Source organism: Carcharodon carcharias, chromosome 10, assembly GCF_017639515.1.
Source record: "Carcharodon carcharias isolate sCarCar2 chromosome 10, sCarCar2.pri, whole genome shotgun sequence".
NCBI lineage: Eukaryota > Metazoa > Chordata > Chondrichthyes > Lamniformes > Lamnidae > Carcharodon > Carcharodon carcharias.
The window spans coordinates 95,950,972-95,973,962 of NC_054476.1; the positions used below are offsets into that span (position 1 = coordinate 95,950,972).

The 22,991-nt window shown below is 41.5% G+C and overlaps 1 protein-coding gene across 1 annotated transcript in view; it reads right to left on the reverse strand.

Annotated features, from left to right (window-relative positions):
• si:ch211-236l14.4 (SITS-binding protein) overlaps positions 1 to 17,431 on the reverse strand; it is a 1,411,255-nt gene extending 1,393,824 nt beyond the window's left edge. The window contains exon 1 of the mRNA XM_041196805.1: positions 16,967 to 17,431. Within this exon, the coding sequence (XP_041052739.1) occupies positions 16,967 to 17,431 (465 nt within the window). The remainder of the gene's footprint in view (positions 1 to 16,966) is intronic.
• Positions 17,432 to 22,991: the final 5,560 nt, after the last annotated feature.

The following is a 22,991-nucleotide window of genomic DNA, read 5'->3' on the forward strand; positions in this document are numbered from 1 at the left end:
ATATGTAACTTGCGCTTTTGCAAATTCACTTTTAGCCAAGTTCATCACCAAGTTAGCTTCTTGTAATCAAAAAACCAATTCTTCCTATGTGGGTGGACTATTGAAAGGTGAATGCGATGACAAAAGCAGATTCATATCCTGTACCAAGGTTGAAAGCTTGCACTGAGAAAGTGGGACAATCAAAATTTATCACAAAGATTGACTTGCTAAAAGGATATTGGTCAGTACCATTAACGGAGAGAACAAAGGAGATATCAGCTTTTGTGATGCCAGATGGATAATATCAGTTTAAAGTCATGACGTTTGGTGTGAAAAATGGTAAATACTCCTCCCACATAGGACTGAAAACCATCAAGTCGTCAATATAAACAACACAATTGATCAGACCTGCAATTACTTTATTTGTCAGTCTGAAATGTTGCAGGTGCATTTTTCACACCAAACATCATGACTTTAAACTGATATAGTCCATCTGGCTTCACAAAAGCTGATATCTCTTTTGCTCTCTCCGATAACAGTACTTGCCAATATCCTTTTGGCAAGTCAATCTTTGTGATAAATATTGATTGTCCCACTTTCTCAATGCAATCTTTCAATGTTGGTATAGGATATGAATCTGCTTTTATCACTGCATTCACCTTTCAATAGTCCATACGCAGTCTTTGTGTTCCATTTGGTTTCAGTACCAGCACAGTAGGCAAACTGCAGCTACTGCAACTAGACTCAATGATATCACTTTGAAGCATGAATTCGATTTATTTCTGTACTTGAGATAACTTTGCTGGATTTAATCTATAAGGATGTTGCCTTACCGAAGATGAAACTTCTACAGACACATCATGTATGACTAAATCTGCCCTCCCCAACTTATTTCTACAAATAGCTTTGTGTGACTGCAATAGCTTTTCCAAATCATTTTGGCACTGGTCTGGAAGGTAATTCAATATTGCATTTAAATTTTCAAGTATCTCCTCATTATCCAATTTGATTAAAGGAAAATCAATTTCAGAATCCTGCATTTCGACTTCTTTCTCATTATCTACCACCACTAATACCTACCTTTGGTCCTCTGCTCTGTCAAAGTACTTATTAAGCATATTTCCATGACACACCCTCTGCTTCTTTATTCTATCTGGAGTATTTATTAAATAATTTACTTCACTCAGTTTCATTTCAATCCTGTAAGGCCCACTAAACCATATCCCTAATGAGTCACCCTGTACTGGTAACAGAACTAGCACTTTCTCTCCAGCAACAGAATTCCGAGCTCTAGCTTTTCCATCTGCTTTCACTTTTATCACTTGCTGTGATATCTTTAAATGTTCCCTAGCCAACTCACATGCTCTGTCCAATCTCTCTCTGAAGTTTTATATGTAATTTAGGAGAGTAGTTTCTGGATTTTGATCCACCAATTTCTCATAAGTCAATTTCAGTGGTCTCCTTACCTCAGAATCATACACTTGTCCAAAAGGACTAAAACCAGTCAATGCTTTAGGAGCATCCCTAACAGCAAACAATAAGAATGGAATTCCCCTATCCCAATCCTGTGGATAATCTTGACTGTACACCATCATCATAGATTTTAGAGTTTGTTGCCATCTTTCCAAAACCCCTTGTGATTCAGGATGGTAAGCTGTTGACTAAAATTGTTTTATCCCCAAACTGTTCGTTACTTCTTTAAACAGCTGTGACATAAAATTTGAACCCTGATCTGATTGTATTTCCTTAGGCAAACCATATCTTGTAAAACTTTAGTTAACTCTTCCACAATTCTCTTTGCTGTTAAATTTCACAAAGCTATCACTTTTGGAAATGTGGTAGACACATCCATTATTGTCAGTAAGTACTGATTTCCACTTTTCATCTGAGGGAGGGGTCCTACCCAATCAATCATGACCCTAGCAAAATGTTCTTCAAATGCTGGAATTGGAATTAAAGCTTCCAGCTTAATCACTGCTTGTAGTTTCCCTATCACCTGGCATGTGTGACATGTTCTACAGGATTTGACTACATCCATATGCAAACCAGGCAAAAAAAACATGTTTTTGTACTTTTGCCTGTGTTTTTCTAATTCCTAAATGTCCCCCATTGGAATTTCATGAGCTATCCTCAGAATTTCATTTCTATATCCAAATGGTATTACAATCTGATATACCTCCCTCCAGCTTTCATTTGCTAAAACATGATAAGGACTTCATTTTCTCATTAAAACATTACCTTTAAGGTAATAACATTCTGGAATACATTTTGCCTCTGTTTCTGAGTAAGCTGTCTGATATAAATGTTGTATTTGCATATCCTTTTTTCTGCAACTCCTCCAACTGCCTTGAGTTAAATACTTCAGCTGAATTGCCCTCTGTTCTTTCCTCCTGAACAATGTTATCAAACACAGTGACAGATAATTGGACTTCAACATCTTCTCCCTGTCTACGAACTTCCTGCTCATCTTGTTTCAACCTATGAGCCTATGATCTTGATCTCATATAATCTGGAAACAATCCAGAATGCTCTCTCTGCAACACTTTTGTTGAAGACATCTCTACAGGCTGCTTAATTATCATAGGCATCATTTGTGATCAGTTATATCATTACCCAAGATAAATTGAACTCCTGCAATGGGCAAGTTTTCCACCACTCCAACAGTCACCTCACCTGCTTTCCACTTACTTTTTAAATTTACTTTCCACAAGGGAATAGGTTTAGCATCTCCATGAACCCCACTTATTATCACCTGTTCCTGCAACACCCCTCTGAACAACAAATATCACTATCACACATTAAGGAGTGACTAGCCCCTGTATATCTTAAATTTTTAGCATCTTTACCTACTCCACCCTATACGCGTGGAAAGACTTTCCCTGTACAAACAAAATCTTTAAACTTTTCTGCAACCTGCTTCTCAAAATTCTCTTGGGTAAATTCTGAATACATTCCCTCTTTTTTAGCTATCACTGATTCTCCTATTTTACCTGTACAAACCACTCTTTTTTCCTGTGCCTGAACCTCAGGACCCACAGTACTTTTACTTCTAGAACTTTTCTGCATCCCTATAATTCCAACAGATTTTCTCTGCAATTTACAGCACACTGACCTTGTGTGTCCAACTTCATTATAATGAAAATACCTCAATTTCTGAATGTCACTTCTACCCTCAGCACCTTCCTTTTTATTCTGAGAAAAAACTTCCTGCAAATTTCCACCTACTCCTTCTCTTCCCAGGCCACCCGCCTTCCTTTCACCTTCCTACTTTCTATCATTTTCTGATTTAAAAGTGACAAAAGAAAGGTTTAGCTCTATGAACTAACTCATAATCATCAGCTATTTCTGCTGCTTGTCTTACCATTTGAACTCTCTGTTCCTCCACATGAGTTCTCATTACCGAAGGGATTGAATCTTTAAATTCTTCCAAAAGAATTACCTCTCTAAGAGCTGCATAGGTTGTCTCTACCTTTAATGCCCATATCCACCTGTAAAAATTACTTTGTTTTACCCTTTCAAACTCAATATAAGTTTGCCCAGGCTGTTTTCTCATATTCCTGAATTTCTGCCTATATGCCTCAGGAACCAACTCATATGCACTCAAAATAGCCTTTTTCTTATTACATCAGAGTTCACTGACATTTCTTCTGACAGTGAAGCATAAACCTCATGTGTTGTACCCACCAACCTGGATTGTAGCAACTGTTGGCCAGTTCATCTATTTAGCTACCTTCTCAAATGAAATTAAGAATGCTTCCAAATCTCTTTCCTCAAACTTTGGAAGAGCTTGTACAAATTTGAACATCTCCCCATTGGGTTTTAGGGTAGACATTTTTTCCTCATCAGAACTTTCCTCAGAATCTGATGTCTCTATTTTTAACTTACAGCCTTTTAAGCTGGTATGCCTTTTCTCTTTCCTCCTCTCTTTCTCTCACCTCCCTTTCTTTATCCTTCTCTCTTGGCAGTTCCAGTTTCCTTTTCTAATCCTGCCTCTCCACGTATTCTCTTTGAAATGCCCTTCCCTTTTCTTTTTCTGCCCTTTCTTTTTCTTTTTCTGCCATTTCCTTTTCTGCTGCTTCTAGCTCAAGTTTTTTTTTTCATTTCCTTTGCTTGTTCAAGTTCAAGCTTCTTCATTTCTAACTGAAGTCTCACTACCTCCAGCTGTGACTCACTTGTGTCAGGTATCACAACCAAATTCAAATGCATTGCTATCCCTTCAATTATATCTGCTTTCTTCACCCCTGCAGGTAACACCAATTGTAATTTATCCACCAATTCCAAAAACTTATATTTAGTTACCTTTTGTAAACCAGCCAAAGTTATAGCTTGAACACTCAGATGAGTCTGAGCAACTCTCAAAACCATATTGTAGTCTCATCACTTCAAAAAACCTCACACCAACTCCTGAATTCAAAATGCTTCTCATACTTGTAACCTCAAGATTCACCAATTCCAAACCAATTAAGGAATTTCAAATATATCCCGCAAAGACCCCCCCCCACCAACCATATTATGACACAGCAAATGGTAAATGCTAAGTTGTTCAAATCTCAAAGGGAAACTTGAAATAACTGTCACAACTAATTTTCAATTTGTATGTTTCGAGATGTGGGCTTTGAATTCAGTAATAATAAGACCACTGAGTCTTATGAGGTTTTTATAAAACTAAATTAAACATTTATTAATAAAAGATTGTAAGCACATATGTCTACAAATTACTGCTAAAATAACTTCTAAATTCCATAGTTAATCTGGTTCCCAGTTACACCTTTGTTAAGGCAACAACAAAAAACAAATTTTAAAAGATCCAGGCAATGTAAACTGAACAGTCGAATTCAAAGTGAGTTCTCTTAACTTCAATCCCTGGAGGCAACAGCTTGGCACATAAAGGCTGAAGGCATTTCACACTTGTTGAATCTTAGACTGCCTTCCCTTACACAGAGCCTTCTGTCCTTTGTACATATTTTCCCCTTTGAATGCAAATTTCTATTGTCTCATTACATCTGATAATAAAAATCTTTCAGAGCACTATGTTTTACCAGTAATATTTGGGAAAAATGAACACACTGTTTCTAAACTTCACCTGACTAGGTGACAGATTTCAGTCCTCCTATGAAAACAATCTAGTCTGGTTTATTTAAAAATGCAAATGTCCTTTTACACCTTACATTCTAAACATCCCCCATGTTTACCATGTTTACAGCAAAGCCTTCAGAGCAGCTGCCTTTAATCCAATTAAGTCTCACACACACACACACACACACACACACACACACACACACACACACACACACACACACAAACACACACAGGCACAGATATCACTGTTTTACAATAAATTCCAATAGCATTATTATATCTTACTGACAAGTGTGTGAAATGGTCTTAATGAAGCCTCCACCCATTTGTGCATAAGTCTGCTATCAAATGAAACTGAAGCTGGAGAAAAGCCATTTGGAATTCCACTGTCCGCGGTATTGTGTTAACTTGAGTTTGTGTTAAATCTAAAATTTATTGTGGACCATTGCCCTAAAGAGAATGTAACTAAGGGTCAGGATAATTAGGAATTTTAGGAGTTATTATTGTAGTAAGTGTAGCCTTCTGTATGTGCCTGACATCTTTTATTTTGTTAATATTTTATTTTTTTTAAATCGCTATAGGACTTGGTGGACTTATTACTTCTGAATTCAATGTACACATCTCTTAATAAATACAAATTGCAAAACCATTGTGATAAAGCAGCTAAGTTTCCATTGTGGATTTGCTCCACCTGACACATATCATCTGCCACATCATAACACAGTGTGTAAGCAGGACGCCTGCGAGGCCAGATAATGAGGATGCCTGGCGTATGTATGGGTGCTGAGTGGTGCCATGGACGGGATGATCCACAGGACAGATGAAGATGTGCATGGGAGAGTGAATGGTGATGTCCCTTGAGCTGGCAGTGAGTGAGGTCCCTTTGGAAGTGTGATGGGTTTGTGAACGTGTGAGTTGAAAGTGATGAGAAGATTGATTTACCCTGATGGAATGGAGGAGATCATTCATCCTCTTTCTGCAAAGAGTGGCTGTTCTCTTTTGCAGGGTGTTGGCGCTGACCATCACTTCTACCGCTCCCCGTGCTGGATTGGTGACCTTGCTTGCTGGTCTTCAACCAGAGCAGGGGTGAAGGACTTTATGGTGGGCCTCCACAGCTCCCAGGCTTAAGGGAGGTGTCACTAAATTTTGGGGCAGCATGTTTCCTCCCTTTGGCAACCATCAGTCCCCAGCGGCTTCCTATCCCCAGAAGAGTGCTAGCTCTCTGCAGGGGCAGCCTTTAAATATGGTGCCTGGTTTACTGAAAGCCTGAGGTGATGGCGGGGCAGTGGAATCAGCAACCCGGTATGTCTCCCGGGAATGCATAATTAATGAGTGGGGTGTACCGGGAATGGGACAAACAGCATGAAAAGCCGCCATTGCAGCCAGTGGGTAAAACGTCCTTATCCCAGCCGCTACCCCAATTAGTGCAAATCTGGGACGATTCTGCCCATAGTCAGTAAAATCATAATCCTTTGTGTAAATGTGAAGGAAGGCACAGAAACCTACCAGGATCTCATGTGTAAAAGGGAAATGGCCCCTGGTTGTTCCAAAGAACTGGGAAAGGAGATTACTACACTCTGGGACACCAGTTGCTTACGCACACAGGTGGCTGGCAGAATTGAGGGTTTCCCACCCAGAGGCAGGACAAATTCTAGAGTGATAGTCAAAGACTAACTGGAGAAGGTATTGAGGTTCCAATAATGAAAATTCACTGAAAAGAATGAACTCATTACCAGGTTGGTGACGGTGGATGTAATCTCAGGTTCACCCATGCAGGGAATCAACCTCTTACTAAAAACGACCTCACAGAATGGAAGGTGTTACCCTTCAAATCCCAATGACAGTCCAGTTTCAGCAAAATTCTGTAGCGTTGCAGACAGCTGAAAAAAGGTACAGAAGCCTAACGGGGCAGCTCAACTCTTGAAGATTGAAATGTCTTAGCAAAAGCCCACAGAAGTAAACTGGCACCAGTTAAGTCCCCAAGCAGGCCAAGAGGCAGTGTGGGAGAAGCTCTACTTAGTTAAGAGCCTGAGGGAAATCACTTGAGTGTTAAAAGAGCTGAAGCCAAACCAAGTGAGTTGAAAGAGGGAGAAAAGGGATTGATTCCAAATCAAAATTCATGCCAGAAAGAATTGAGGTCTCAGAGTGACCCTAAAGGGTTAATGGCAGCTAACATTGAATTAAATGGATCTGTCTGTGCTAAGACAGCACTGAAATTAACCACACCTATCAGTGTGGAGTCTCAGAATACAGCTGCAGAAATAGAAGTCACTGAACTCAATTTGAAACATGACTTCAATAAACTGAAATGCAAATTAAAAGGCAGTCTCAAAGTGTTAGAGAATAAAGCAAAAACCCAAAACACAGAAGCTGTCAGCCACTCAAAAAGAATGAAATAAAATCCAATCTGAGTGGAATGAGAAAAAAACTGAAAGATTTTAAACTGTTCAAAGAGCAAACCAGACAAGGGCAGCAGATACATGGGAACACCTCCATCTGGAAGTTCCCCTCCAAACCGCTCACCATCCTACTTGGAAATATATTGCCGTTCCTTCACTGTTGCTGGGTCAAAATCTTGGAACTCACTCCCTTTCAGCACTGTGGGTACTATTACATCACACAGATTGCAGTGGTTCAAAAAGGCAGCTCACCACCACCTTTTCAAGGGTAATTAGGGATGGGCAACAAATGCTGGTCTAGCCAGTGAAGCCCACACCCTGTAAAATGAATAAAGAAAACAAGAACATCAATTCTTTTTGCTGAAATATAAAAAGTATCTTAATAACATTCTCGTAACAGCAAAAAGAGACTTTAACCAAAGAAGGGATGAGTTACTGACACAGAAAGAGACCATTGCTAACTTGCTATCTCTAAAGGAGGATTTAAAAGCTTTAAGTCTGGGAAGTGAATAGGAAGTGCATCCAGGTGAAGAAGCAGCAAATGATTTAGCTTCAGGTTTATCTGGCACATTCTTCGTAGGCCTCAATGATGAGAAAGCTACAAATACAGAGTCCAGAAAATGTCCAAAGTTAAGATCAGTAAAAGCGGTTGTTAAAACTGGGAAAAAGAGAAAGAAAAGAATTCTCAGATAAAACTTAACTGGAAAATCTAAGAGGAAGGCTGCATTGCATTAGCTATCTGTGTGTAGGAAAAAAAAACTGTGTATTTCTTTATCTTTTGCTTCTACAATATAATTCTGTAAAAAATTAAAATATATTTCAATTTTTTTTCCTGTAAGGCGCGAGGTATATAACGAATGCGTGGTTATAATATTATAGATTTTAAGGACAACTATCTTAAAATTACATTTTTGCAAATGGAGGAATTGCCAGACATTTTGGCACTTTTCTTGTATTTGTTCAAACCTTGTCAGAGTCTTATCTCCAGACCTGATCACAGAATTATTAAAATGCAAGATTCCTCCTGGGTTGTCCATTAAATCTTCTAAAGGCATGAAGACTCCTTAGCTTCTGAGAGAACAGGAGACAGGAAGGGACTTCAGAGGATCTCAACATAATTATCTTTTTTGCCTGGTGGAACAATGGCTCATTTACAATTAACATAGCAGCCATTTTGCGTTGATTGTGATAAAGATAGGCTGAGTAAGCCATGTGTGCAAAACCCCCAGGAAGAACTCTGACAGATATCTCTAAGCCAAGGTAGAGCAAAGAAGAAGGTATCCAGAAATCAACACAAAAACAGAATTACCTGGAAAAACTCAGCAGGTCTGGCAGCATCGGCGGAGAAGAAAAGAGTTGACGTTTCGAGTCCTCATGACCCTTCGACAGAACTTGAGTTCGAGTCCAGGAAAGAGCTGAAATATAAGCTGGTTTAAGGTGTGTGTGTGGGGGGCGGAGAGATAGAGAGACAGAGAGGTGGAGGGGGGGTGTGGTTGTAGGGACAAACAAGCAGTGATAGAAGCAGATCAAAAGATGTCAACGACAATAGTACAATAGAACACATAGGTGTTAAAGTTAAAGTTGGTGATATTATCTAAACGAATGTGCTAATTAAGAATGGATGGTAGGGCACTCAAGGTATAGCTCTAGTGGGGTTTTTTTTAATAATGGAAATAGGTGGGAAAAGGAAAATCTTTATAATTTATTGGAAAAAAAAAGGAAGGGGGAAACAGAAAGGGGGTGGGGATGGGGGAGGGAGCTCACGACCTAAAGTTGTTGAATTCAATATTCAGTCCGGAAGGCTGTAAAGTCCCTAGTCGGAAGATGAGTCATCTTCATTTTTAGTCATCTTCCGACTAGGGACTTTACAGCCTTCCGGACTGAATATTGAATTCAACAACTTTAGGTCGTGAGCTCCCTCCCCCATCCCCACCCCCTTTCTGTTTCCCCCTTCCTTTTTTTTTTCCAATAAATTATAAAGATTTTCCTTTTCCCACCTATTTCCATTATTAAAAAAAACCCCACTAGAGCTATACCTTGAGTGCCCTACCATCCATTCTTAATTAGCACATTCATTTAGATAATATCACCAACTTTAACTTTAACACCTATGTGTTCTATTGTACTATTGTCGTTGACATCTTTTGATGATCTGCTTCTATCACTGCTTGTTTGTCCCTACAACCACACCGCCCCCCCTCCACCTCTCTGTCTCTCTATCTCTCCGCCCCCCCACACACACACCTTAAACCAGCTTATATATCAGCTCTTTCCTGGACTCGAACTCAAGTTCTGTCGAAGGGTCATGAGGACTCGAAACATCAACTCTTTTCTTCTCCGCCGATGCTGCCAGACCTGCTGAGTTTTTCCAGGTAATTCTGTTTTTGTTTTGGATTTCCAGCATCCGCAGTTTTTTTGTTTTTATCCAGAAATCAACTGCTGTTCTACTGAAAAGAATCTAAGCAATCTTCAAGTATTGTAACCGCGGAACTAGTGAAGATGACAAGAATACAAGAAATAGGAGTAGACCATATGGTCCATCAAGCTTGCTCCACCATTCAATCTGATCATGGCTGATCTTGGGATTCAACTCCATTTTCCAGCCAGCTCCCAATATCCCTTAATTCCCTGAGACCAAAAATCTATGTATCCCAGCCTTAAATGTATTCAATGATGGAGTATCCACAACCCTCTGGGGTAGAGAATTCCAAAGATTCACAACCCTTTGAATGAAATAATTTCTCCTCATCTCAGTCCTAAATGATTGTTCCCTTATCCTGAGACTGTTGTCCCGTGTTTTAGATTCCCCGACCAGGGAAATCAATCTCTCAGAGTCTGCCCTATCAAATCAAAGCCCTTCAGAATTTTGTAGGTTTCAATGAAATCGCCTCTCATTCTTCTAAACTCCAGAGAATATAAGCCCAATTTACTAAGCCTCTCATCAAAGGACAATCCCCTCATCCCAAGGACCAATTTAGTGAACCTTCACTGTATCGCCTCCAACATAAGTATATCCTTTCTTAAATGTGGAGACCAAAACTGCGAATATTATTTCAGATGTGGTCTCACCTAAACCCGTACAACTGTAGCAAGACTTCTTTATTCTTGTACTCCAAACCTCTTGCAATAAAGGCCAACATGCCATCTGCCTCCCTAATTGCATGCTAACTTTCTGCATTCCTTGTACAAGCACACCCAAGTCTCCCTGAACATCAAGACTTAAAAGTTTCACACCTTTTCTATGCTTACGACCAAAGTGAATAACTGCACAGATCCTACATGATACTTCATCTGCCACCTTGTTGCCCACTCATTTAACCTTCTATATCTCTTTGCAGCTTCTCTGTGTCCTTCCCACAGCTTACCTTCCCACCTAGCTTGGTATCATCAGCAAACTTTGAGAAATTACCCTTTGCCTCTTTAACTTAGGCATTAATATAGATTGTAAATAGCCGAGGCCCCAGCGCTGATCTTTGTGGCACTTCACTATTCACTGCCTGCCAACCTGAAAAAGCCATGTTTATGCCCACTCTCAGCTTTCTATCTGTTAACCAACCCTCTACCCCTGCTCAAATACTACCCCCAACTGCATGAGCCCTTATTTTGCCTATTGATGGTTTGTATAGCAATTTATTGAATGCCTTTTGGAGATCCAGGTATACTACATCTTCTGGCTCCCCTTTATCTAGCCTAGTAGTTATATTCTCCAAAAACACTAATAAATTTGTCAAACAGGATTTCCACTTAGTAAACCATGTTTATTTGTTCTAATAATACAATGCTTTTCTAAGTGCACTGTTAACACTTCCTTAATAATAGGTTCCAGCATTTTCCCAACAGCTGATGTTAAGTTAACTGGCCTGTAGTTTACTGAAACCAAGAAATCTCTCTCTCTCAAAATTGATTGACCTACTAAATCCACCAGAAAAGGCAAACGCTAGCTAATCGACTACAGAAGCCATTGCAGCTGCTAAACACAACTCTTCAATTTCAACCCTTCCTTCCAGACAACCAACACTTCAACTATAAGCTACAGGCCTACATCGATATCTTAAAGGACTGCAATGAATTTCATCTTTATAAGTATTGTTTTTACCCTTATCTGCATTTAACCTTTGAATGTACTCACTGTGTTGTGTGCACTGACCTGTGTACTCGCTCTATTATATACACCAACTATTGTGTACTTGCTGTTCTGTACACACTATCATGCATGCTTTGTGTGTTATTTACACTGTTATGTGTACTCTCTGTGTTGTATACACCAACTGCTATGTTGCATCAGTTGTGTCGTATACACTAACTGTTATGTTGTATTTGCTGCATGGTATAAACTATTATCCATACTTGGTGTGTTATGTGCACTTATGTACACTCTCAATATATACAACACAACAAAACGGTGTATGTAACACATCAAGTACACATAACAAAGTGTGCAACACAACAAGAACAACATAACAATTAGTGTATACAACACAGCAAGTACAACATAACAATCAATGTATACAACACAGCGAGTACATATGACAGTTAGTGTATATTACATAGCAAGAACAATATAACAATCAGTGTATACACAACACAGCAAGTACAACATAACTGTCAGTGTATGCAACACAGCAAGTACAACATAACAGTCAGTGTTTACAATACAGCAAGATCAACATAACAGTCAGTGTACACAACACAAAAAATACACAAAACAGTCAGTGTATACAACAGAGAGTACACCTAACAGTCAGTGTATACAACACAGCGAGTACACAGAACAGTCGGTCTAAATAATACAGCAAGTGCACATAACATCATATGTAACACAGTGATTTCACATAACAGTCAGTGTAAATGACATAGCCATATACTAGAGTCAGACCATATGTTATAATGATAAGTATATAGTAGTCTATGTATTCGACATAGCCAGCATGAAAAATACAGTAAATATTATAGAATCATAGAATGACAGTGCACAGAAGGTTATGTGGCCCACTGAGTCTGTACTGATTTTTCCAAAGAGCAGTCCAGTTAATCCAGTAGTTAATCCAGTTATGATCAGGAAGAGGCCATCTCACTCCTTGAGTCTGTTCTACCATTCAATCAGATCATGCAACCTAACTCCATACGGGCCTTTGCCACATATCCGTTAAAAGCTCTGGCTAACAAAGTTCTATCAATCTCAGGTACAAAAGTAACAGTTGATCTTGCACGAATTGCCATTTGTAGAAGAGAATTTCAAACTTCTACCACCTTGTCTGTGTTGAGATGTAAGCCTGAAAGGTCTGCCTTTGATTTTTACCCAGTGCCCCTAGTCCTAGACTCGCCAACCAGTGGGAACAGTTTCTATTTACTCTGTCTGAACCCCTTAAGATCTTGAAAGCTGGGAGCTTTTAAATCAAAAAGTCAAATTACTCCTTAGCTTTTAAAATTACAGGGAATACAACCCTATTTTGTATAATCCCTCTGCATAATTTAATCCTTGGAGTCCGGTTATTATTCTGCTAAATCTACGCTGCACTCTCTCCACAGCCAATATATCTTTCCTATGGTGTGATGCCCAGGACTGTTCACAGAACTCCATGTGGGGCTAAACTAGTGCTTTATATGGATTTAGCATAAATTCCTGACTTTTGTAATCTTCACCCCTGATTAAAGACTCCTAGTCTCTCCTAAAGTAAAGCGTTCTGCTACAATAATTCTCCGACTGGAGCCCATGCCTCTTGTGAATTGACTTTTCCCTTGCAGCCCAACCGTCAGGTACATTAACTCATCCATTCAGATACTGAAGCAGTCCGTGCCTGCAAGCAGCTACACCTGGACAACATTGAGACTTGGGTTGATATGTCACAAATAACATTTTTTGTTTAAACATTTACAGGATGTGGACGTCACTGGTTATGACAGCATTTATTGCCCATCCCTAATTGCCCTTGAGAAGGTGATGGTGACCTGCCTTCTTGAACCGCTGCAGTCCATGTGGTGATGTGGTGTAGGTACACCCACAGTGCTGTTGGGAGGGAGTTCCAGGATTTTGACCAAGCGACAGTGAAGGAACGGTGATAAATTTCCAAGTCAGGATGGTGAGTGACTTGGAGGGGAAGTTCCAGTTGATGGCATTCCCACCTATCTGCTGCCCTTGTCCTAAATGGTAGTAGTCGTGGATTTGTTAAATGCTTTCTAAGGGGCCTTGGTGAATATCTGCATGTTGTAGATGATACACACTGCTGCTACTGTGGTGGAGGGAGTGAATGTTTGTGGATGGGGTGCCAGTCAAGTGGGCTGCTTTGTCCTGGATGTCATCAAGCTTCTTGGGTGTTGTTGGAGCTGCACTCATCCAGGCAAGTGGAGAGTATTCCTTCACACTCCTGACTTGTGCCTTGTAGATGGTAGACAGTCTTTGGGGAGTCAGGAGGTGAGTTACTCGCTGCAGGGTTCCTAGCCTCTGACCTGCTCTTGTAACCCACAGTATTTATATGGCTAGTCCAGTTCGGTTTCTGGTCAATGGTAACCCCCAGGATGTTGATAGTGGGGGATTCAGTGATGGTAATGCTATTGAATGTCAAGGGGCAATGGCTAGATTCTCTCTTGTTGGAGATGTTACTTGCCAATTGTCAGCCCAAGCCTGGATATTGTCCAGGTCTTGCTGCATTTGGACATGGGCTTTTTTTTCATTCATTCATGGGATGTGGGCTTCACTGGCTGGACCAGCATTTATTGCCCATCCCTAGTTGCCCTTGAGAAGGTGGTAGTGATCTGCCTTCTTGGACTGCTGTAGTCCATGTGGTGTAGGTATACCCACAGTGCTATTAGGAAGGGAGTTCCAGGATTTTGACCCAGCGATAGTGAATGATTGGGGATATATTTCCAAGTCAGGGTGATGAGTGTCTTGGAAGGGAACTTCCAGGTGGTGGTGTTCCTATCTATCTGCTGCCCTTGTCCTTCCAGGTGGTGGTGGTCGTGAGTTTGGAAGGTGCTGTCCAAGGAGGATTGGTGAATTCCTGCAGTGCATCTTGTAGGTGGTACACAATGCTGCTACTGTGCATCAGTGGTGGAGGGAGTGAATGGTTGTGGATGTGGTGCTAATCAAGCGGACTGCTTTGTCTTGGATGGTGTCCAGCTTCTTCAGTATTGTGGGAGCTGCACTCATCCAGGCAAGTGAGGAGTATTTCATTACACTCCTGACTTGTGCCTTGTAGATGGTGGATAGGCTTTGGGGAGGCAGGAGATGAGTTACTCATCGCACGATTCCTAGTCTCTGACCTGCTCTTGTAGCCACAATATTTATATGGCTAGTCCAGTTCAGTTTCTGGTCAATGGTAACCCCCAGGATGTTGATAGGGGATTCAGTGATGGTAATCCCATTGAACATCAAGGGGCGATGATTGGATTCTCTCTTGTTGGAGATGGTCATTGCCTGACATTTGTGTGGCACGAATATTACTTGCCACTTGTCAGCCCAACCTGGATATTGTCCAGGTCATGCTGCATTTGGACATGGACTGCTTCAGTATCTGAGGAGTTGTAAATGGTACTGAACATTATGCAATCATCAGTGAACATCCCCACTTCTGACCTTATGATGGAAGGAAGGTCATTGGTGAAGCAGCTGAAGATGGTTGGGCCTCGGACACTACCTTGAGGAGCTCCTGCGATGATATCCTGGAGCTGAAATGACTGACCTCCAACAACCTCAGCCATCTTCCTTTGTGCTAGGTATGGCTCCAACCAGCTTCAGTATCTGAGGAGTCATGAATGGTGCTGAACATTGTACAATCATCAGCAAACATCCCCACTTCTGACCTTATGATGGGAGGAAGGTCGTTGAAGCATCTGAAGATGGTTGGGCTGAGGACACTACCCTGAGAAACTTCTGCACTTATGTCCTGGAACTAAGATGATTAGCCTCCAACAACCACAACCATCTTCCTTTATGCTAAGTATGGCGCAAAGTATCAGGAATGATCATTTCCAAACTAACCATCTCCCTTTGACATTCAGATCATAGCCTCAAATAACTTACAGACATATTGAACTTCTTCAGGAAGTCATGGCTGAGAATGTAAAGTAACTATTTTCTGGAAAATTCCTGTGTGGATTATACTTGACTGACTAGTCCAGAGAGCCCACAGAATGTCGCATGCAAAAAGGTGTCAAGGCCTACTTCAGACAGAGAAACTTGAAAGGGAGAAATGCAATGCAAAAGACTGGACTTTAATTTCCTGTGTTTTCAGAGACAATGGAGACTGATTACCCCATCTCAGCAGAGGTCATCTCCTGTTGAGTTATATCTCAGAATGTGGAAATGGTCTGAGTCGAAAAAAAGCATTTTCTGGACGAAAGACATGTTTGCTTTTTCCCTTCCAGGAATACACAAGAAAAGGGGTTAAAAAGCTACCTGTAAACCTGATCTGTGTGTTCTAGTTCTAGTGTGCATTATTGAGAGCCACAGCTAAAAAACATCAACTAGGCAACCCTGCAGCTTGCAGGTAAAAGTCTCCTCTCTCTCTCTCTCTCTGGCTGGAGGCAAGTGAACAAAGCCACAGTCAAAAAAGGAAACAGCTCCTCCCGCTAACTTGCAGAACCAAGTGTCTCTAAACCAACTGCTGAACTGCCAAAGTCAGCTCTACCAGAATCACCCACCTTGACAGCTCAACGTTTTGCCATCTACTCCTCACAAACCAGCCAAAGACTGATTGGTATATCTTTATTAACTTTTAACTCAACTTCTCATTTCTGATCTGTGTGTCTGTCTGTTGCATTTTTATTATTTTTTCTCAGGGCTTTAGTAACTAATAAAATTACTCTTTCTTTGACTCAAGAAAGCCTGGTTAAATTGGCTCTAAAACATAAATAAGTTCGGACTGGAAAAAGGTACCCACAAGGGAGGGGATCCCTTTTAAATTAACCATGTTGCGACCAACCGAGGGGGGTTGAATAAAGAAGGGGAACCAGCTTAGTCCTCCTCACCCGGGATCATAACAAATTGGGGGGCCTCGCCCGGGAACCGTTCGTAGCAAATTTTTAAGAGGGCCACATTGGGAAACAGTCAAGTCAGTTTGAAGGTAAAAAAACGAAACAGTGAAATGAGGATGAAAACAGTTGCCATTTGTTGCATGGAAGGAAATCAGTCTTCCTCGGGGTTCTGTTCACAATAGCACTTGTCATCTTATTATTCATTATCAATGCATTCTCCCAATTCAAACCACTTTCTCAAAACCACATACTCCGCCGACCAACACCACCCTGCCTTCATTATTCCTTTGAACCTGAATCCTCCAATCGCCCAGTTTTACTGTTATTCATAGAACGTTTCATTCTATAATGGGGTGACGTTTCCTTGCCATTTATTACATTTAAACTTGGCCATGGGATAGGGTTTGACGATGAGAATTTGCTGTAGAGAACTAGACAGTAGCACCAAAGTCCAGTAACACCTCACTAACAAGTTGTTTAGAAGGAACAGGGTCTGTTATTTGCCTGTAAACAAATAACAGACCCTGCTGACTTACCTTGAGAGACACTCGGCAATGTCTGGGTGTCCACTCCACTCGGTAACATTCTGCCACACTCTGGTTCAATGGTTCCAGTAAGACTTGGAGTTCAGTCACTCCGTCCCAAGTGGAGCAGAACTGGCTTCGGTTAAACCAGCAGAGATTTTTAAGCAGAGTGACTCCAGTGTCCGGCAAATGCCGGTGGTCGATCTCAGTGAAAATCTTGTCCTGGTTGAGAGATCTCAGTGAGAGGGACAAGCTCTTCCTGTCCCACACCAGCCCGCTGAACTGGCCCTTCAGGATCCAGTCAGTGTTCGGTTTCTCCACCACCTGCCAGTAAAGGACTCCGATAGTCATCAGGAAGAGCAAGGCAACCCCGAGGCAGGCGATCGCCCCTTTCCACGTCTCGTTCATCTCCTTGACCCCAGGCTCCAGGCTGGCATCGCCCCCGGGGCTGGACATCTCTCTGCCCCGTCTAACCATTTCCAGTGTCCAACCCGATCACTGACCCCGGGCAGGGTATGAACGCGCGGATCCCCGGCACTCTGCGGCTGAAAACACACACAGACTGGATTGGGTCAGACAGCTCACTACAAACAAGGCAGACACATGACCCGGGCTGGAACCAGACCAAAATCAGCGTTACACCCAGGCTGGAATCAGACCAAAATCAGAGAGAGACCGGGCTGGAACCAAAAGCCAGAGACAGATCCGAGATAAAACCAGGTTAAAATCAGAGATAGACCCGAGATAAAACCAGAGCAAAATCAGGTATAGACCCAAGCTAAAACCAGGCCAAAATCAGAGATAGACCTGAACTGGAACCAGACTAAAAACAGAGAGAGACGCAAGCTGGAACCAAAAACCAGAGACAGACCCGAGATAAAACCAGACTAAAATCAGAGATAGAAGTGGACTGGAACCAGGCCAAAATCAGAGGCAGACAGAAGCTGCAATCAGAAACTAGAGTCAGGCATGAGATAAAACAAGACCAAATTCAGAGATAGACCCAAGGTAAAGCAAGAACAAAATCAGAGATAGACCTGAGCTTAAACCGTACAAAAGTCAGAGATAGACCCGAGCTAAAGCCAGACCAAAATCAGAGGTAGGCCCGAGCTAAAACCAAAGGAAAATCAGAGATAGACCCGAACAAAAACCACACCAAAATCAGAGATAGACCTGAACTAAAACCACACCAAAATCAGAGATAGGCCCGAGCTAAAACCACGCCAAAATCAGAGATAGGCACAAGCTAAAATCAGACCAAAATCTGAGATAGACTGGAGCTAAAGCCAGACCAAAATCAGAGATAGACCCGAGCTGAAACCGGACAAAACCAGAGATAGACCTGAGCTAAAATCAGATGAAAATCAGTGATAGACATGAGCTAAAGCCAGACCAAAATCAGAGATAGAACTGAGTTAAAACCACACCAAAATCAGAGGTAGTCCTGAGCTATAACTAGACCAAAATCAGAGGTAGTCCTGAGGTAAAACCAGAACAAAATCAGAGATAGACCTGAGCTATAACCAGACCAATATCAGAGATAGACCCAAGCTAAAACCACACCAAAATCAGAGATAGAACTGAGCTAACACAACACCAAAATCAGAGATAGACCCGAATTAAAACCACACCAAAATCAGAGATAGACCTGAACTAAAACCGCAAAAAAATCAGAGATAGACCTGAACTAAAACCACACCAAAATCAGAGATTGACTGAAGCTAAAGCCAGACCAAAATCAGAGATAGACCCGAGCTGAAACCAGACAAAAACCAGAGATAGACCTGAGCTATAACCAGACCAAAATCAGAGATAGACCTGAGCTATAACCAGACCAAAATCAGAGATAGACCCGAGCGAAAACCACACCAAAATCAGAGATAGGCACAAGCTAAAATCAGACCAAAATCTGAGATAGACTGGAGCTAAAGCCAGACCAAAATCAGAGATAGACCCGAGCTGAAACCAGACGAAAATCAGTGATGGACACAAGCTAAAACCACACCAAAATCAGAGGTAGCCCTGAGCTCAAACCAGACCAAAATCAGAGATAGACCTGAGCTATAACCAGACCAAAATCAGAGATAGACCTGAGCTATAACCAGACCAAAATCAGAGATAGACCCGAGCTAAAACCACACCAAAATCAGAGATAGGCCTGAGCTAAAACCACGCCAAAATCAGAGATAGGCACAAGCTAAAATCAGACCAAAATCTGAGATAGACTGGAGCTAAAGCCAGACCAAAATCAGAGATAGACCCGAGCTGAAACCGGACAAAACCAGAGATAGACCTGAGCTAAAATCAGATGAAAATCAGTGATAGACATGAGCTAAAGCCAGACCAAAATCAGAGATAGAACTGAGTTAAAACCAGACCAAAATCAGAGGTAGTCCTGAGGTAAAACCAGACCAAAATCAGAGATAGACCTGAGCTATAACAGACCAAAATCAGAGATAGACCCGAGCTAAAACCACACCACAATCAGAGATAGACCAGAGTTAAAACCACACCAAAATCAGAGATAGACCTGAGCTAAAACCACACCAAAATCAGAGATAGACCTGAGCTAAAACCAGACCAAAATCAGAGATATACCTGAGCTAAAACCACACCAAAATCAGAGATAGACCTGAGCTAAAACCACACCAAAATCAGAGTTAGGCCCAAGCTGAAGCCAGGCCAAAACAGAGATAAACTGGAACTAAAGCCAAACCAAAATCAAAGGTAGGCCAGAGCTAAAACCAGACCTAATACAGAGATAAAGCAGAGCTAAAACCGGACCAAATTCAGAGGTAGACCAGAGATAAAACCAGGATAATATCAGAGGTTGACCTGTGATAACACCAGGCCAAAATCAGGAATAGTCCTGAGCAGAAATCAGACCAAATTCAGAGATAGACCCGAGTTGGAAACAGAAACAGAGACAGTCCCGAGTTAAAGCCAGGCCAAAGTCAGAGATAGACTCGAGTTAAAGCCAGACCAAAAATCAGAGATACTCCTGAGCTAAAACAAGACCAAAACCAGAGATAGATCCGAGTTAGAAACAAAAACAGAGAAAATCCCGAGATAAAACCAGACGAAAATCAGAGATAGACCCAAGCCAGAACCAAAAACGAGAGATAGACCGTGGTAGAAACCAGGCCAAAATCAGAGATAGACTCGAGTTGGGAACAAAAACAGAGACAGTCCCGAGTTAAAGCTAGGCCAAAGTCAGAGATATACTCGAGCTAAAGCCAGACCAAAAATCAGAGATAGTCCTGAGCTAAAACCAGACCAAAACCAGGGATCCACCCGAGCTAAAATCACACCATATTCAGAGATAGGCCCGAGGTAAATCCAGACCGAATACAGAGATAGACACAAGCTAAAATTGGACCAAATTTAGACATAGCCCATAGCAAAAAACAGACCAAATTCAGAGATAGACTGTGGCAGGAACCAGGCCAAAATCAGAGATAGACCCAGGTTGGAAACAGAAACAGACAGTCCTGAGTTAAAGCCAAGCCTAAGTCAGAGATAGTCCTGAGCTAAAACCAGACCAAAACCAGAGATAGACCTGAGTTGGAAACAAAAACAGAGACAGTGCCGAGTTAAAGCCAGACCAAAATCAGAGATAGACCCAAGCAAAAACCTGACCAAAACCAGAGATAGACCCAGGTTGGAAACAGAAACAGACAGTCCTGAGTTAAAGCCAAGCCTAAGTCAGAGATAGTCCTGAGCTAAAACCAGACCAAAACCAGAGATAGACCCGAGTTGGAAACAAAAACAGAGACAGTGCCGAGATAAAGCCAGACCAAAATCAGAGATAGACCCAAGCAAAAACCTGACCAAAATCAGAGAGAGACCCAGGTTGGAAACAAAAACAGACAGTCCCGAGTCAAAGCCAAGCCAAAGTCAGAGATAGTCCTGAGCTAAAACCAAACCAAAACCAGAGATAGACCCAAGGTGGAAACAAAAGCAGAGACAGTGCCGAGTTAAAGCCAGATCAAAATCAGAGATAGACCCAAGCAAACACCTGACCAAAATAAGAGATAAACCGGAGCTAAAACCAGACCAAAATCAGATTAGACCTGAACTGGAACCAGACTAAAAACAGAGAGCGACCCAAGCTGGAACCAAAAACCAGAGACAGACCCGAGATAAAACCAGACTAAAATCAGAGATAGAACTGAGCTAAAACCAAACCAAAATCAGAGATAGACCTGAGCTGAAACCAGACTAAAAACAGAGAGAGACCCAAGCTGGAACCAAAAACCAGAGACAGACCCGAGATAAAACCAGACTAAAATCAGAGATAGAAGTGGGCTGGAACCAGGCCAAAATCAGAGGCAGACAGAAGCTGCAATCAGAAACTAGAGTCAGGCATGAGATAAAACAAGACCAAATTCAGAGACAGACCCAAGGTAAAGCAAGAACAAAATCAGAGATAGACCTGAGCTTAAACCAAACAAAAGTCAGAGATAGACCCGAGCTAAAGCCAGACCAAAATCAGAGGTAGGCCCGAGCTAAAACCAGACAAAAATCAGAGATACGCTGGAGATAAAACCAGACCAAAATAAGGGATAAACTAGAGCTAAATGAAGACCAAAATCAGAGATAGACCCGAACAAAAACCACACCAAAATCAGAGATAGAACTGAACTAAAACCACACCAAAATCAGAGATAGGCCCGAGCTAAAACCACGCCAAAATCAGAGAGAGGGACGAGCTAAAACCAGACCAAAATCTGAGATAGACTGGAGCTAAAGCCAGACCAAAATCAGAGATAGACCCGAGCTGAAACCAGACAAAAACCAGAGATAGACCTGAGCTAAAATCAGATGAAACTCAGTGATAGACACGAGCTAAAGCCAGACCAAAATCAGAGATAGAACTGAACTAAAACCACACCAAAATCAGAGGTAGTCCTGAGGTAAAAATAGACCAAAATCAGAGATAGAACTGAGCTAAAACCAGACCGAAATCAGAGATAGACCTGAGCTGAAACCAGACTAAAAACAGGGAGAGACCCAAGCTGGAACCAAAAACCAGAGACAGACCCGAGATAAAACCAGACTAAAATCAGAGATAGAAGTGGGCTGGAACCAGGCCAAAATCAGAGGCAGACAGAAGCTGCAATCAGAAACTAGAGTCAGGCATGACTTGAAACAAGACCAAATTCAGAGACAGACCCAAGGTAAAGCAAGAACAAAATCAGAGATAGACCTGAGCTTAAACCAAACAAAAGTCAGAGATAGACCCGAGCTAAAGCCAGACCAAAATCAGAGGTAGGCCTGAGCTAAAACTAGACGAAAATCAGAGATATGCTGGAGATAAAACCAGACCAAAATAAGGAATAAACCAGAGCTAAATCAAGACCAAAATCAGAGATAGACCCGACAAAAAACCACACCAAAATCAGAGATAGACCTGAACTAAAACCACACCAAAATCAGAGATAGGCCCGAGCTAAAACCACGCCAAAATCAGAGATAGGCACAAGCTAAAATCAGACCAAAATCTGAGATAGACTGGAGCTAAAGCCAGACCAAAATCAGAGATAGACCCGAGCTGAAACCAGACAAAAACCAGAGATAGACCTGAGCTAAAATCAGATGAAAATCAGTGATAGACATGAGCTAAAGCCAGACCAAAATCAGAGAAAGAACTGAGCTAAAACCACACCAAAATCAGAGGTAGTCCTGAGGTAAAACCAGACCAAAATCAGAGATAGACCTGAGCTATAACAGACCAAAATCAGAGACAGACCCGAGCGAAAACCACACCACAATCAGAGATAGACCTGAGCTAACACGACACCAAAATCAGAGATAGACCAGAGTTAAAACCACACCAAAATCAGAGATAGACCTGAGCTAAAACCACACCAAAATCAGAGATAGACCTGAGCTAAAACCAGACCAAAATCAGAGATATACCTGAGCTAAAACCACACCAAAATCAGAGATAGACCTGAGCTAAAACCACACCAAAATCAGAGTTAGGCCCAAGCTGAAGCCAGGCCAAAACAGAGATAAACTTGAACTAAAGCCA